Source organism: Sabethes cyaneus, chromosome 2 (assembly GCF_943734655.1).
Source record: "Sabethes cyaneus chromosome 2, idSabCyanKW18_F2, whole genome shotgun sequence".
In the NCBI taxonomy this organism is placed as follows: Eukaryota; Metazoa; Arthropoda; class Insecta; order Diptera; family Culicidae; genus Sabethes; species Sabethes cyaneus.
In genome coordinates, this window is record NC_071354.1 from 77,915,986 (window position 1) to 77,934,567 (window position 18,582).

Consider the following 18,582-nt stretch of genomic DNA (forward strand, 5'->3'; position numbering starts at 1 on the left):
ACTACAACAACTAACGGGTGGCAACTAAAATTTTGGAATTTTTTTCTCAAGCTGTCAAAAAAAGACAGAGATACATGAAGAAGATATGATTTACCGAAATTAAAGATACATTATCCATTGTTGAAAAAAAAAAATAAGTGTACATTTGTAAACGGTCCGTAATCGGCTGTTCGGCGAAGCTTTCGTGTGACGTCGAAACAGGAGCGTTGTACGGCCGTCATGTCTACTTTGCGAATGCATCTCTTGATTCTACCAATCAATTGTTTGGAATTCGTTGTTATCCAGTCATATTTGAACACCAAGGTACTCAAAATCCCGAAGAAATCTTCGATTGGGCACACTGAGACAGATTTTTCGGGTCGTGGTTTTTGGGTAATAATGGGATCGAATGGGTATTCAGAAACGATTGTGTTTTTTTGGCGTAATGCGATGATGCTCTATCCGGCAAAACACGTTTTGTCCATCTGCATGATGTTTTTGAAGAAAGGGGATCAAAATTTTCCTCAAACATTCGTATGGTGCATCTTAATTGAAAGCCAAACCAGAAAGCTTGCTGTTGAAGAAACGAGAAAGAGAACGATGTCCTCCTGCGTCTATAATTTTGGCTGGTCTTCCACTACCTTGCTTGCGAATAGTTGTTGGGCATCTTAAGATATGGTAAACAGTCGAAGCGGCAACATATTTGCTTTTTAAATGTTGTACCGTATACTTTTTGCCGAGATTTCTGTTGCAGTTCGTAGACCTGTACAACGCGCTTCCGAAATGCTTCTGGTTTCGACGCCATTTTTAGCAAAACTGGGCAAGCATAAACAAAACAAAAAATATTTACAAAAAAAGGAGAGAGAGAGAGCTAACACATACATACTCTAATTTCTCTCTGAGCCCGTTTGTTGTTGAGCATATGTGCCACGAAAAAATTCCAAAATTTTAGTTGCCACCTGTTATTCCGAGCTAATGACATGCACAAGTTCTGTGAGAAGAAGAACCAATCTGGAAGAGGATACACACCGAAACTTGATTCATATGTGTAAAGACGAGGAGGTAAACTTGGACACAAATGAGTTCTTCGAAGGGCGTCTCAATAGCGATATAACAAAAGGAGACGGAACGTACCTTTGCATCATATTTTTGTGGATTTCAAAGCACCACACGATACAGTTGAACGCAAACGGCTATGACAGATAATGCACGAGTACGGTTTCCCAGACAAACTGTCGCGGTTGATCAAAGCTACCCCGAAGCGAGTGACGTGCTACGTGCGCATTTCGGGGGCGCTCTCGAGTCCCGTCGAATCGCGCAGAGGGATGCGACAAGGGGATGGATTGTCCTGTATGTTATTCAATATCGTTATTGAAGGTGTGATCCGGCGAGCGGGATCGAAGGATGTAAGTAACGTTCCGATTCCTTTGAGCGAAAGCAAAGCGAGCGAACAGAATGACAGTTGTACGTAAACAAACCGGACATCGATATCGTCAACAAGTACCAAACTCATTTGAGGACTAGTCGAGCGCCTATTCTGATGCGCATCTGTGCCCTCCACGATAAGAAGAACAAGCGTTCCGAATTCTTACTCCGGAAGTCTAGCACCAGTCTAGCTTTCGCATCCAGGAACAACAATTTGGTCTTCATTAGTTTCAGTACTAACATACCTCGTGAGTTGCCAAAGCGCAGATTACCCGAAGTTTGACAGATTTCTAAAGTATAATACCAAAGCCTGACGATACTCGAATGGCCGTAGTTTAAAAAGTGGTGCGTTGGAAGTAGTTAAAAGTCGTTCGCTCTTACCCGCCACTGTTCTATACGTGATGGGGACTTTGCATAAGATCTGTGGAAGGCCAGAATTACTGATTTGTTTGCTGCTGAAGAGGGTGTAGAATGCTCCTTCGCCGAAGTCAGAAAACTTGCGTAACATAATCAGTGCCAGGGATGGAAAAAATCGCTTCTAGCGATCAAGATCATAGAAGCGATCAGGTTCAGATTCATTAACATCACTACTTGTAAGCGACAAACACTTTGTCGCGATTTGTACAGATTATGACAAACCTCATGTCAGATCATGTTCATTGCATGATTGCGTTGAGAACGCAATAATATAACAGGTACAGACGTTTGGTTGTGTGCATCGTATGAATCGCAATACAAACAACATGTGTGACCTTTTTTCTCGCAGCTAGGTAAGATGTAACACTGTGATCGACTGCTGAGACTGTTTAGAGAACAAAATCTTGTGATCAACGCTAAAGAGTCACTGTTTGTCATGATCTGTACGGATCGTGATCTGTACGTGTGGCGATAACTCACAGATTTTATCATAATCACTGATCTTCCATCCCTGATCAGTGCTTAGAAAACTCATATTCAATTTATGCAATACGCCTGAATGATGCAATATACTGCTTATTCTTTGCTGTTCCTAGTACAGATGAAATGAACTCAGCATTGCCAACCTGAAACCAACGATTCAAGCGAATTATTTGCGTTCTTGTTCTTGTTGTTCTCTACATTCTTTCATTCTCCTCAATGAGGAATAAAATCTAATGTAAAGTATTCATTCATTTTGAACTGCTAACAACGGCAAACAAAATTACAATGAAAGTAAACATTGCTCCGAAGTTTTAATTTAATTCCTTCAGTCAGGTTTTGGCGTAGCAATCATTCAGCACTGCAACTCATAAATTAATTGTTTTGAAAGATATAAAACTGAGAAAGACAAATACTGTCAGCAGTTCAGTAGTTATGTCCATGGGCTGACTGATAACAGAATATTATTAGGGATGAAACTGTCTGCGCATTCAGTTTTTTATATTTGCCTTCAAGCAGGAAGGGTCACGTTCTCAAGGACGTTTATACCCCAACACGGTTTTTTCCTAACACGGAGCGTCAGCACAAGGAGAGACTTGAGTCACGTGAGTGAGTCATCGAAAACCTCTTATAGGAACAGTGCAGTCGGAGAATCGATGCTGAAGACCTGTTCGTAATTCATCGGATCGTGAATTGCTCCAGTTTCAAGTCATTGGCCGTCGGAGGCCGCTGGAAGGCAATGCCATTGAAGAGTTTGTGCCAAATTGTGCTAGATACCGCAACGGAAATGACTGTAATATTCGAAGATCGAATGCGGATGTAGATGCAGCATATACTGTTGCACAGCACTCATAGTGAGGCAAGTGTTGGGAAAATCTGCACAGAAATTATTTGGTTCCCATGATTATGTCTTCACTATAACTGCGAATAACTTTGAATTCCAACGTTAAATTCTTACTAGCACATGATACAGCAAAACTAGAAAAGCTTTAAAAATGTTGTATTGTAGATTATGCCGAAGAATTCAGGATGAAACGACTCATTAAGTAACGGAAGACGTCTTCATCGGCAGATTTTTTAAATGGATGATCACACTAACTTCACAACCACCGACACTAATCGCTGCTGTGTTTACCTCACATTGTTGCTTTTTACAGCTTTACTGCTTCAAAAGAGAAAACCACAAAGATTTGCCTGCTTGTTTCCCAACTATAATGAATATTATTTTTAAACCAATTAGCATAATCAACTCGGCATCCAATAAAAATATTTTGCAGAAATTAGTGATTTCAAAACAGTATCATAAACTCATAGTGCTCTGTGGAGTACTGTGTGAAAATTATCACATTCAGCGAAATGTGAGTGAGTGTCTTACGAGAACATCATCAGACAAAGTCGTTGAAATTCAATAGATTTCTCACTTTCACGTTGCGTAGCATAAATAACGCGAATTAGTAATAATAAAAATTTACCGATTTGAAGTCTGTCAGACAGTCCCAATTTAACAACGCAATGGTAAATTTCGGCGATTTTTTTTGGCTTATTTAAATCGTTAATACCCGACGTTTCGCTCCACTTTTTTCACTTACCCAAACGACTCTCCTTCATCGAGAGCCACCTCAATAAATCCCGAACTACGCCAACGTGAACCAATCCCTGCCGCCATCGAAGATCCATCATAATATTTTTACTTAAATTTCCCATTTGCGCATCGACCCAGCGGACGCGCACCAACAAAGTACATATTTATGTCATCCACAAATTACACTTTCGTTCGAACCGTGGTTGCCGGGCTGGGCAGTAGTAAAAAAATTGAAAAGTATGTGCTTTTTTTGGCTCTGCTGATTCGCACACCACCCTGGTTCCGACCCTCCCGCTGGCCGGTCGCCGCTGACGCATCCCTGACGATTGCGTTTGTGATTTCAATTGTCGTCCTTCTCAGCTCTCGTCGTCGTCGTCGTCGTGCATAGTGACGAATCATCTTTGCGCTTTTGTACCTGCGGTAGTTAATATGCCTCTCGCAAGTTAAATTAAAACTGCCCACCACCGACCGTTTGCCGTCGCCCTGCGGGCAGTACCCCGAGGGGGAAGTCATTTTGGCATGTGCTGCGTATAATTTCTGAAGATGTTGCAACCTCCGCCGGTAGGAATTCGCCGAAATATGGTTCGTAAATTAATTGGAAAAATTGACGGGCTGTAGGCCCCGTTCGGGGGGATGGGATCGCCGGACAGGCTTTGGACGGAAGAAAGACTATTTTAAACCGTACAGGTTATTGTTGCATGAGATCTCGATGGAATATTTTATAATTATCATTAATAAATAATTACTTTCTTTATGCATACGTGCAGCTTTTCTGCTGGGTGCTCCATGGACGGTACACGGTGGGTGCAATTTGGGGAGAATTCAAATTTTGCAACATTTCGTTAGTGGAGTGAATCTGAATGGTGTGTCTGAACATCGTTGGTTGAGGTTAGCCCACCGTGACGCGATGACTCAAGCCATGATGAAAAGTGAAAGAGACTTGTTTTCGACACTTTTCCTTAAATATCTACACTTTGGTCCCCGCACACTCCTGTATCTCTCCTACTGGAGGTTATGGGTCGAGTCGCTCACCTTCCCGTTTGTCTCTCTGGCGTGTGGCCGGAGTTGGTCGGTGGCGGAGGGACCCATACGTAAATAATGATTACCATAACAATAAAGCCAAATAAATCGAAACGAAACCCGCGACGGTCGGACTACCGTTGCGCATGTGCGTGCGTCATGTGGGCTGTATGGGAGTGATGCGGGATATGCGAATGGTGCGAATGGCCCGAGTGCGGCGAGTAGGTTTGCGCATGGGACAGCGGCGAACCCTGCCCGCTGACCGGATACGGTTGCTGCATCAGGCTCTGATCGAGCCCGTAGTGCCCGGTTTGCGGATGCGCCAGATGAGCATGCCCGTGGTGACCGTGGCCGTATACTAGCTGTCTTACTTTCGAATCTTCGTCGCCGATGTTGTAGCTGAGTTCGGTTTCCTCGAACCCGGTGGCAGACATCCGCTGATCGCCGGTCGACCCGGTCGGCGGATCCGGCGAGTTCAGACAGGTCTGGATGAGCGCTTTGCCCGCTTCCGACGTGATCATCGGTTGCAGTTTGCGCGTTGCGAACGTGTACACGTGACCAGTCTCGGAGGCCACCAGCAGCATCACCTGCGTGCCGGTTAACGTCGATAGTTCGTAGGCCTGCGGAAAGAGAGAAATGTAATGAAAGAAAAGATTAGTTTCCGGTGTTGTTGCAATTGAAATTAGGTTTGGGTTCCCCAAGGAATCCAGGCAGGTGTTCTACTCTTTATGTAATACATTTATATTTTCTTTCTAAAAATCCCTTCCAAAGTACTTTCAAAACCAAAATAAAGTGAAACGTATTTATTATTTCTTATACGGCATTTCCAATAGGTGCTAATCATTTAGCATTTCCAACAGTAAGCAAAGCCCGCAAAACGTACAGTCAACTGCATGCTTTCGAAAGCTTCCACTGTATGCAAACCTGAAACCGATAACATCGCAATCGCTGCCACCCATTAGAAATCCCATATCTCGAATAACCCAGTATATCTACCGAAAATAACTTCCTGAATTCCTCGCCGAACCATTCATTCCCCGGGAGTATGTATGTGCAACACACGCTCACGTTCCTGCGCGCTTCTAACATCGGTCCAAATACTACACACATTTTAACAAACTCAATAAATTCCTTGCGATTAGGAGAAATCTCGAAGGAAAACAACCAGCGCAGAATCCAGAAGCTGATCCGTGCCTACCTTGATACCGCACCATCACCGCCAGCCACTCGCTTTCCTCGCATCAACTCCGACAATTCAACCGCAGCCGTCGGAATCAACACACGGGCGAAAACATTCAATTTAAATCCAATCTCGTGTGCCCTGCGCGCACCGGCCGGCGCGGCACGGCGCGGCACGCGGTATGCCTGGATTGCCCAGAGCAACGGTCGGAATCTTTAGGGCCATTTGCTCTACCGGCCGACCCTTCACCGGGCCTGTAGAAATCCAGACGACACTCCGCTGCATCGTACGGGTTCGCGGATTGGCGGTAAATTAAAAGCAGTTTCACGTTGGCGCGCTAAGGTGAAACTTTTTGGCTTTTCACACCTTCGGTTTTAACTCATTTCGGTTGACTTCTGTTCTGTCTGTTTTGGGGCCAGACAGTTGCACACACCACCGACCGGGAGAAACACACAAGATAAACAGTTGAATACTGTCTTTTGCTTACGACAAAGCAAGGTCCGCCCGTTGCTAATGGTTTGCTCCGGTGAACTGAGTCGTAAATCGGAGATTGCGTCAAATTTTAGGCTGGTAGAATACGAACCGAAGCCCAGAACAAATTTGTTGTTCAAACAACTGCTTCCAAAACATGGGTTCCTAGCCAGCACCGAACCAATTGCACTTTCCCGGCCTAACAGGTAAAGTAGCGAATCCTCTTTATTATTTATTTTGCACCTCGGCACTACTATGGGACACTCCGGTTTCGGCTCGTTTAAATTCCCAACCGCCCAACCAGCAGCTGACGACGACGATCACGTCGTCGTCCAGCTTTTCACACCCACCACCACCTGCAGCCACAATACTTATGTTCTGCACCTATGCATTGTTCATGTTCCAAAGCATCGCGGATCGCCACCACGGACCGGAGAGGGTGGATTATGCTAATTTTCTGCAACATTGCGCGCGTATCTCAAAAGCCACCATTGAATGCTACCGCACCGCATCACTTTTCCGCCAACTCTGCCAACCGCGGGTGCTCAATCTTCGCTTTCAATATTCCGAACCCCGATGCGGCCGCGCCGGAGGGCACGCAAACTGCACGGTGGCACAGTGGCCAGCGAGCGGATTCCGCGCACGGCGGCGGACAGTTCAAACATGCCAAGCATGCCGGACAATAAAAGCACGGACAAACATCGTCGTCGACGGGAGAAAAGTGTGAATCAGATCTTTGGTATCATTTTCGGTAGGCCTAAGCCCAGTTGATGTTGACTTGCGGACGGAAAGGGCAGCGTGGTGCAGGGAGGATTGCGGAAATTGGATGAATTTTTTTGGACCCGTTGTGGAAATTGTGTCGACCTTTCGGACCGTGGTCCTTGAGGGCAAAGGCGGGGCGGGCCTCGAGTGAGCAAGAAATATGTGCAGATGGAAAACATGTGTTTGAACATAAATTCACACTTTCGCGTGTGCCGAGGACAGGTCAAGCGGTGCAGCGATAAAGGGTTTGATCTTGGAACGGCATAAGGTAGAATCATTTGCGCGTGAATATTATACTTGCTGCTATCGTTCCGTCGTAGGGAACGTAGGAGTAATGCACTAAGATAAGATAAATTCTATTCAAGATTAATTTTTTTTCCTTGCCAAAGATAATATTCTATTGATAAAATTATATAAATTAAAATAGACTAAAATAACCTAAAATAGGTTTTACTATGTACTCATTGCCAGAATCCCCGGTTTCCATAACGGTATCCACCTAGGTTTTGCTTTACTCATTGACAGGTGAAACTATACAGGTGAAATTATGCCAAGACTAGAACAATTTTCAGTTAATAAGTGAAAGGAGAACAACTGAGATGTGACGATTTCCATGAAATTAGTTTAGATTTTTCACATCTGACGAAATAAGATCATCTCTTGCATAAGCATAAGAACAAATCCCATTAAATCGTTGTCTGTGATAGTTATTCTCTGATCCTATTGACAATACATCACCATTCTGTTAATCTCTCAAAGAGTTAAAAGTAAGCTAGTAAGCGAATTAAATGCGATTTAGTTTGTCTTTCGTTGTTTCAATTATTGGCAAACCGAAAACGATTGCAATCTTGTTCTTATATAATTCCTCATTTCAACTCTTAACTCACTTTCATATTCCTGCAACATCATTTTTCATTTCTCGACTCGGATGTCACCTTTTGTAAAGCACCATCTCACATCTCCTTATTATTTGACTATTCATCCTATATAATCCAATCTCTCATCGTCTCATCTCACCTCATACCTCATCTAATCTCAATTCATTTCCTCTCTTGTCATCTCTCATCTCGTCTCATCCCATCTCTTCTCACACCACATGTCGGCTCACATCTCATGTCATATAACATCTCATATTATCTGACATCTAATCTCATCTCTCGACACTCATCTAATCTCTCATAAAATCGCTGACTTTATCTCACATCTTATCTTTCCCCACTTCTTCTGACGTCTTTACCTTGTTAGTTGTTCGTCTTATTTAATATCGATGGATTCCGCTAAGCGCTCAACACCATAAATCCGGCATGGCCTTCGTCTTCTAACAGAAACGAAACCACACTTAACACAAAAGGTTTAGATCCGTACCGATTAGACATAATGCTGAACAATGCAGTATGTACAGTCAAATTTCCTAAATTTTTCTAAACTTATCGCCAATTTTGACAAAGACTGTCATTAATTGGGAAGAGCTGTTACAGCTAACATTTCAAGCACTGACGAACTGACATGACACATAGAAGAAAATCCTTCAAAAACCATCGTCCTACATTCTTAAATGAGTCTACCTGTAAAAAGGCCAGATTTTTTCAAAGCTAGGTTGAAACTACTCAAAATGCCCTTAAAGTGTACAAACTCAAACTTTGGCTAAAAAATTCAACTAATTTTGGCTACTTGCTACCGATAAATTGAATTATTCTCTATGACAAATAACGTACTTTTGTACACGTTAAGGGCATGGCATGTTGAGTAGTTTCCACCTAGCTTTAAGTAAATCCGACCTATTTACAGGTAGAATCATTTAAGAGTGTACACATTTTACTTGTACACTGCTAGGACAGGACGTGCCAAGTGTCAACCGTGACGTTGACCCAAAATTGACCCAATTTCTGATTGGCTGAAAGCAACGAGCAACCGTTGACTGGAAAATATAACGCGGTATCGCTTTCAGTGTTGCTGAAACTCATTAGTGGGAATACGATAGTAAGTTATTATTTCCAAATTTTGATTTCTTTTGTATTCTGTAGTTCTATGCTTGGTTCTACATTAGTTTTGTTTGTACACGAATTTCAATTTTCAAAATGAAATGCAAAACATGATTTTGGTCGCATAAACTGTGGCGTATTCAGAAGCTGTTGTTCGGCAAACGAAGTTATTCTTAAAATAATATGTGCAGGCAACAGTGATGCAGAGTGCAACAAAGAATATTCAATCGGGATGGCGGTAATAATAAGAAGAAGAATAAGAAGCCAGATGGCACGTCCTGTCCTATAGGTACACTGGCACCCTCCGATATGCATGTTGCGGAGTAGCTTACATTTGTACGGTTTTATACTGTAGGGATTTTACATTCGTACGGTTTTGAACTGAAAATTCGAAGCAACGGTCGACTGTCACGGTGTGGCCATGTTGTGAAACCTTCTTTTTCGACAAATGGGTGGCTTTTGAATGGACGAGGGAATTAATGCGAGTGTCTTGTCTGGTTGTCAGTGGTTCAAGTGTTGTTCATATCATCTCTTGGCTTAATCAGGTCGGCCCAACTAAGGAAAGTTTTCCTCACAATCGGTGATAAGCTTAGTGCAATTACTGAAATTTGAATGTAACTACTTTTGACGTTTGCCTCCCGCGGGCAGTGACTATTGACGGTGATGAACTGGAAGTGGAAGAGTTTGTATATTTGGGATCTCTGGTTAGTGCCGGCAACAATATGAGTAAGCAGATCCGACGACGCATTCAAGTTGGGAATCGAGTCTACTTTTCCCTCCGCAAGACGCTTCGATCAAAGAGCATACGCCGCCGCACAAAGCTGATGATGTACAAAATGCTAATCAGAACAGTAGTCCTCTACGGACTTGAGACAGTAACTTTGCTTACGGAAGACATATGACACATTCCAACGTTACGGGACACAATTAGCACCCATTGTTACCCTGAGATTCGCCTCCTGGTTCACAAAATTTTTGGCAAATACCTTGTAAAATAGTTGTTATAAGAGTACTTTATTTTCCACTAGAATGGCAGGAATTTAATGAAACAGGAACCGATCTGCATAGTAGGGATAATGTCCCGTAACGCTGGAACGTGTCATATATGCACTTGTCTTATTTGAATGAAACGTTTTGCAGACTGTTTCTGGCGTAGCCACGAACCACGAGTTGCAGGCACTATTTGGAGAGATTTCCATCATACACCTGGTGAAATTTGGGAGACTACGGTGGGCCAGTCGCGTCACCAGGATGCAGGACGACTGTGCAGTGAAATCCGTTCTCTTCAAGAACCCCACCGGTGCGCCACCAGGAATAGAGGAATAGAACGCGCTAGATGGCTCGGCCAGGTTGAAGCCAACTTGCGTGTGCCGAGACGCGCAACGAATTGGCGACGAGTAGCCCAGGACCGAGAACAATGGACAAAATCATTCATCTTTTCATTTTTTTCGGCGACAATCCGCTTATCGAATGCGTGCTGAATGCAAGAGACGTTTCCAAGTTTCTACGGCTGCCGCTCTTTAATACCCGATTCTCTAGCATCTCATCCAAGAATTACTGGGCCAGCCTCGAAGACGTCGGCCTTTGTCGGGATCTCTGCTAAATATTGTTTTCTCTAGTCCTTCATCTGGCATCCTTGCTACGTGACCAGTCCATTGTAGCCTGCCGTGTCTTAGCCGCTTCACAATATCCGCATCGTTGTATACTTAGTATATTTCATGATTCAAGCGCCTGCGCCTGACGCCCAAAAACACCAAGAGCTTATCGGTCGCTTTCTTTCAACGTCAACGCTTCGTAGCAATAGAGTACCAGCGGGAGAATTAACGTCTTAAAGAGCGTCTTATAGAGAGTTTTGTACGGAGTTGCAGGCTACGGAACCTCCGCTGGCTACATGATCCGTAGAAGACCTTGTTAGCAGCCGGTATCCGCCTTTTTAACTTCACGAGTCATATCGTTGTCATATGTCACTAACGTGCTAAGGTAAACGAATTCGTCGACCACTTCAAAAATATGTCCATGTATTACCATCGCAGTTCCAACACCCGAAGGGCTACCACGCTCTCTACCAGCCACCATATATTTTGTTTTGATAGAATTTATCATAAGCCCTATCCTCGCAGCTTCCTTAAGATGCGTGTACGCTTCTTCCACAGCTCAACGGTTAACGTCGATGTCGTCCGCAAACCCTAGGAGCATGTGAGATTTCGTGATGATGGTACCACTTCTCCTCATGCCTACCCTTCGAATGGCACCTTCCAATGCAATTCTGAACAGCAAATTCGATAGTTCGTCACCTTGCTACAAATCATCTAGCGTCATAAACGACACTTGATTTTGAACCATCAGGGGTAGCACGTATCAGCCTATCCTAGATACTTAGATAATGTTACAGAGTAAGGGTTTGAAAAATTTCCTAATTTTAGCCCATAGTCCTCCTAATTTCCTAATTTTAGGGTCCATAGTCACCATTATCGTCGGTCGTAGTTGCCATCATCGCTGTCGTCGTCATCGCCGTCGATCGTAGCCGCTGCTGCCGGAGGTCGCAGTAGCCGTTATCATCGATTGTAGTTCTAGTAATCATCATCGTCGGTCGTGGTAGTCGCTGTCATCGTCGGTCGTAGTCATCGTTACCGTCAGTCGTAGTCACTGATATCGTCGATCGTAGTTATCGTCATCGTCGGTCGTTGTAGTCGCCGTTATCGTCGTTATCGTCGCTATTATCGTCAATCGTAGTAGTCGCCGTCATCGTCGATCGTATTGGTCGTTGTCATTGTTGATCGTCGTCGCCGTCACCGTCGGCTATAGCCGCTGTCATCATCGGTCGCAATCGTCGTCGACCGTTTTGCCCACTTCTAGTCGTCATCGTCGATCGTAGTCACCGTTATCGTCAGTTATATTCGCCGTTATCGGCGGTCGTAGTCGCTGTCAGCGTAGGTCACAGTCGCCGTCATCGTCGGTCGTAGTTATCATCATCGTCAGTCCTGGTAATGGCCATCATTGTAGGTCATAGTCATCATCAGTCATTATAGTCGCTCGTAGTGGTCGCTGTCATTATCGATCGTAATCGCCGTCATCGTCGATCGCAGTCACAGTTATCGTCGGTCGTAGTGGCAAGGGTCGCCGTCATCGCCATCAGTCATAGCCGCTATCACTGCAGCTCTCAGTTGCCGTCATCGTCGGTCGTAGTTTTCATCATCGTCGGTCCTGGCAGTTGCCGTCATCGTCGGTCATAGTAGTCACCGTCGCCATCGTTGATCATCGCCGTCATTGTCTATCGTAGTAATCAACATTGGTCACAGTCGCCGTCACCGTCGGTCGTTGTTATTGTCGTCGTCGCCGTCATCGTCGATCGTAGTCACCGTCGTAGTCGTAGTAGCCGCCGTCGTCGCCGTCCTTGTCGATCGTAGTAGTTGCCGTCACTGTCAGTTGCAGTCGACATCATCGGTCGTAATCGCCGGTCTTAGAAGCCATCATTGTCGGTCGCAGTCGCCGTCAATCTCGGTCGTAGTAGTCACTGTCGTCTTCGACGTCTTCGAAGTGACCAGTCTCCTAGGCGCCTTAGCAGTTGCAAGTCACTTTCGCCCTGAGCCATCTCGCATCACGAGCTCACTCGTACGGTGGGCTCCTCTGTTCCTGGTGCTGATGGGGTTGTCGATAAAAGCTGTTTTTGCCGCACTATCGTCCAGCATCTTTAAGATGTGTCCGGCTTACTGCAACGTATCAATATTTACCAGATGTATATTAGGAATCTCTGCAAGTAGTACCTGTAGCTCGTAATTCATACGCAACCGCTAATCTCCGCTTTCAGTTTGTAGTCAGTTAGCTTTAAGTTCATAAAGAACTTCCATTCTGATAAGGGTTTTGTATTTAGTCGAATGGCTGCGTACGCTCCACAGTGGTCCAAAAGGGCGAAAAGCGGAACTTTTTAACTAGCGTCTTTCGTTTTCATTTTATCATTTATGGTCTTCAGCACTTTTGTTCGTATGAATATCCCCCTTAATCTAAAACTGTCAAAAGTTCGTCATTGCTTACTATAATGAGAATAAAAAAATAAATCTTTTGTGTTACGAAATATAGCCATAGTTTCTTCAGCAAAGTTGTAAAGATTGTAAAAACAACCAACTTTGCTGAATAATTGAAATTTCTATCTTTATCGAGTGCTGAACTATAGGGCATATTCTATAAAACTTCTTTAAAAATTGGTGTTTCATACTTAGCTTTTATTAGTTGCATTTTACAAGAATATAATGTTCTAGGCAATTATCGAAGCTCTCAAAACACACGTTTTTGCAGAAGACCGCAAATCTCTGGGACTTTTACTCTCTACACACTCTCTACACAGTGAACTCAACAAAATTTTGCAGAGATTTGGACAGCCGAGTGTTCGGTAAAATTTTTTATGATGCCAAACGTTAGTAAAGATCCGTAAACGTCGATTTGCAAAACTGAAATTTTCACCGAACGCTCGGCAAATTTTGCTTATTTTTTTTAAGTGTGTAAGTTATCATATACTCACGCTTCAAATGTCCGTAGCTTCTCGAGCCTATGGGGTAAAATGGGGCAAGTGGATTTATGAAATCAGCACTTCATCTTAAAGCTTAAGTCGAGTACTATAAACTTGTATGGGTTCCATACATGGGTATGGGTATGGGTGCTTGGGAACAAGCCCAAGCACCCAAATGAGAGTACGGCAAGCATACGTTTTATGTGTTTCGCGTTCGCAAATGGCTCGAAACACGTCCATTTTTTTGTGTTAGTAGATAGACACATGGTTTCTTTGGCAAAGTTATGGAAAATATAAAGTTAAACAACTTTGCTAAAGAAATGACATTTCTATTCCTATCGAACGCAGAGCTATAGAGCATTTTCCTTGGAATTTTTTTAAAAATAAGTTTTTCATACTTAACTTATGTTGGCTGCATTTTACAGAAATATATGGTTCTAGGCGATTATTGAAGGACTCAAAATACACGTTTATACAGAAGATTGCAAATCTCTAGGACCTTTCCTTACAAAGTTATCGCTTTTGGCTCGTGTAGTTAAGGAGAAATCAAGCCTAAATAAGCGATAACTTCGTAAGGAAAGGTCCTAGAGATTTGCAACCTTCTGCAAAAACATGTGTTTTGAGCCTTTCAGTAATAGCCTAGAACCATATGCTCGTGTAAAATGCAACCAACATACGCTAAATATGGAAAACTTATTTTTAAAGAATTTACGACGGAAATACTCTACACCTCTGCACTCGATAGAGATAGAAATGGCATTTCTTCAGCAAAATTGTTTATCTTTATATATTCTATAACTTTGCCGAAGAAACGATGTGTCTATCCACGAACACAAAAAAATGGACGTGTATCGAGCCTTTCGCGAACGCGAAACACATAAAACGTATGCTTGCCGTACTCCCATTTAGGTAGTTGGGGACAAGCGGAACACATACAAGTTTATAGTACTCGACTCAAGCGTTAAGATGAAGCACTGATTTCATAAATCCGCTTGCCCCATTTTACCCCATGGGCTCGTAAAGCTATGGAAATTTAAAGCTTGGATATGCGATAACTCAGCAAGTAAGAGTCCAAAAGATTTGCGGTCTTCTGCAAAAACGTGTATTTTGAAAGCTTTGATAATTGTTTAGAACATTGTATTCTTGTAAAATGCAACTAACAAAAGCTAAGAATGAAAAACCATTTTTTAAAGAAGTTTTAAAGAATATGCCTTATAGTTCAGCACTCGATAAACATAGAAATTTTATTTCTTCAGCAAAGTTGGTTGTTTTTACAACTTTTCCGAAGAAACTGTGTCTATATTTCCTAACACAAAAAAGTTATTTTTTTATTTTCATTATAGTAAGCGATAACTAACTTTTGATAGTTTTAGATTAAGGGGGATATTCATACGAACAGAAGTGCTGAAGACCATAAATGATAAAATGAAAACAAGAGACACTAGGAAGAAAATTTTACTTTCCGCCCTTTTGGACTATTGTGCGCTTCCTTTGGTCGTAACCTTTTCTATCAGTGCCTCTGGATCTCTCTATTTGTGTTGTTGTCCGCGGTCAAGCGAAGAAGCGATTTGAACGGTATCCGCGAAGTAGCGCCATCTAAGGCAAATCGAAGAAAATGAGCTCAAGGTCTTACAGGTTCCAAAAGGCACATGATCTTATACCGAAGCAGCAACAAGTAAGACTTGAGAAAACGAACGGTGTTTTCTGACGAGAAAAATTTCCTAATGGATCATTTTAGTTAGGTTGCTTTTGCTCATGCTTACCGCTAGATGGACACGAAAGCACCCCGTGCTATATTTAGAATAAACTTTAAGGCTGATAGAGATTAGACGTCATAGTTTCTTTCCGTTCTGTTGTTGTTGACAGTTGCTGACGGTTAATCTGAATCGGTCTTTTTGGAAGGACCAATCAGATTGAAATGCAGTTTGACAGTCGTTCACTGAAGTTCGTCGAGTATGTTTGACAAAACATGTCCATGCTGGAGCCAACTGTGAGATTTTTCAGCTTTTTTATTAATCCATATGTACGTTTAAATACGATTCAAGCCTCCAACAGACTAGAAGCCCATGACTACTGTACTTTATGTTGGTCTAAACGAATTATACAGAGACGACAATTATTGTAAACCCTGAGGATGACCTAAGTCTGGCCGAAACGTCGCAATAACGTCGAAACATCGATGAACTTCTTCTATTGATTTAAATCTTAACGTTCATGAATCATAAATCTGTGAAACTATTCAAACTGTCACTTGTTTATTAAAATTTCCGCTATACTCATGTTGAATGTTTATTTTTTCATGAAAACGTCAAATATTGCAAAAATATCTGCGCGTGGTGGAGAGAAATAGAAATCAGTTCTGTATTCGCCACATCGAATATCATGAAATTCACCTAAAACATCCCATTCCATCCCTTGAAAAACATGTTTGCATACCAGAGTTATTTATTCTGAAATATTCGTGGAAATGTTAGTTTGGTACCTAGTTTAGACTCTTCCTGGTATCGCAAAAAAAAAATCCCAGCCACCCATTAATAAGCCAGTTAGTCAATAGCCGCTAGCGAGAATGAAAACAATTTCGCGTGTATGACAAATATTTTGCCAATTTCCTTGTTTGCCGTACGAATTTTCTTGGTAAACCAGCTCATAGGGAATTGGCGTCGCTGTCGCTAGCTGTTTCAGAGCTGGTGGCATACGGTCGAATACGGTGATAGGGCGGTTCAATTCGACCGATCACGAACGAGAACCCGCAGAAGTTATCCGACACTGCGTGAACCACCGCGTGGACCCTAACAAGTTTCTCAGGCTATATTTAGAAGTTTTAACACGCCTACCGATTCTAACCGGCCGGCACGCGGAGTGTGTTTATGTGCATGGCAGTGCCGGTTTTTGCCCCAGCATGCAGGCATAGATGCATTTCGATGCATGCCGCATAGAGCAACGACGAAACGCGGTGTGACCTAGTTTTTGATTGTCGCTCATTTCGTTTGAAAGTGGTTTGGGACGTTTTGGCAACAGGAGATGATTGAGTAGCTGCGTTTATGCGATACTGCCATTTGCCAACTAACTGAGACGTTTGCACTGCCGGTAATATGTTGACTAGATATATTGACACTTATTGGACAGATTTAGAACCATTATAAAAGTGCGTGTCTCACGCAAATTTAAGTGAACTTTCTTGTAACAAATTCAATTCCAATTAGTCTTTTAAATGCAGTGATTAATTTCTTCAAAAAGTATTTTCAAAATTTGGCAGCTTACTGCATTCCTTTAACATAAAACAAAATTTTATTTTTACTTTCATTGGTTATGGCGGTTACGAACGTCCATTAAGTGCGAAACTTTCATCAGCTGTAAAATTCATCCCAGACGCTCGTTTCCTGTTCACAAGAAAAATGGCAACGCCATAAGAAAATTCTCTCCCAATAAATCACTGACTCCGCCGCAATCGCACCGAGTTCGTCGAAGCGCGACGCGTCGACAGTGACGATAAGATAAAAGAAGGACGTGCAAATTATCTGCACCTTCGAGTGCGCCTCGCTGCTGCTGCTGCTGCTGGCCACCTCCTGAGAAAGATATCCCCGATAAAATTGTCAACCTCCGGTCCGGTTCAATCAAGTTTCGCAGATCGTTATCGCGCCGATCGCTGGCACAGTCTTTGCGTCGAAGTCCGCTCACTTTTTCTCGCTGCCAACGGGCAAATATTCGCCTTTCAAGACGGGGTCCCGAATCTTATCTTATCACGAAGTCGAGTCCGCAGCCTGTGCGCCGTTCGTCGTTAAATTGATGTGTAAAGTTGACAACGACCTGCTATCATTCATGCGCAAACACCCCGATTGCAGAAGAGGGATGTTAACGGGCGAAGAAAGTACACTATAAACACCCAGCACTCAGTAAACCATAACGATTTTCTCCCTGTTCCCGGCAGGATACATAATGCATCGCAATAAAGTATCCATTTTGAAATTCAAAGCGAAATCGGACAAAAATGTGAGCATAAATAAAACATTCGAACCAAAGAAGCGGGCGGACAGCAAGCATCAGGGCCGCTAAACAACTTCCAGATAATTGTTCCGAGCAGAAAATAATCCACCGACCGCCTCAGGTATGCGGCTGCTTCTGCTGAAAGTCGTGCCAACAACGCTCTTCTTCAAAGGTCGCGAAAATTTCGCATGCGCAAAAAAAAAACACAGAGAACAATTGGCGACCGCGATTCTTCTGCAAAACCCTCAAGCACAAGCTTCAGTTAAAACATTCGTAAATTTGTATTCAGCGAGATCGCTTTTATATTTAACACTGCATAATAATCAAACCCTTCGCGCCGAGTGCAAAGCTTTCCGCGATTCACCCAAAAGCGCACAAATTGAGTCGCGATGAATAGCGAAGGAAAAATATGCAAGAAATAATCGCGGAATGGAAAGCAAACACAGGCCACCAAGCCGGGCGGGCAAGTAGGCAGACAGGCAGGCAGGTTGCCGCAGGCCCTTGCCAGGTGAACAATTCCTCGTTTGGTTGCTAGTAAATAATAATGCAGTCGAAAAAAGACAGAAAAAAAGCTCCACGCGAGTGAGTGTTATGCCAAAGCAGCAGATGGAATGGAAGGTCCTTAGGCCTTTGCTGGGCAATTGAATCCGGGTTACGGTGAGAGCTTAACTTCAAACGGTAGCCCCAAACAGAAGCCGGTACACATGTCGAAATCAAGAAGGCACACGCTAATAGAAGTGTATTATTATTATTCTGTTTTTAAGGTTTTTGGATATGTGTTGCAAGAGGATTGTTA

General features: G+C 43.1%; 1 protein-coding gene across 1 annotated transcript in view; it reads right to left on the bottom strand.

Moving 5' to 3' along the window:
* LOC128735096 (serum response factor homolog) overlaps positions 1 to 18,582 on the bottom strand; it is a 416,200-nt gene that overhangs the window by 351,924 nt on the left and 45,694 nt on the right. Inside the window, exon 2 of the mRNA XM_053829584.1 lies at positions 5,275 to 5,523. Within this exon, the coding sequence (XP_053685559.1) occupies positions 5,275 to 5,523 (249 nt within the window). The remainder of the gene's footprint in view (positions 1 to 5,274; positions 5,524 to 18,582) is intronic.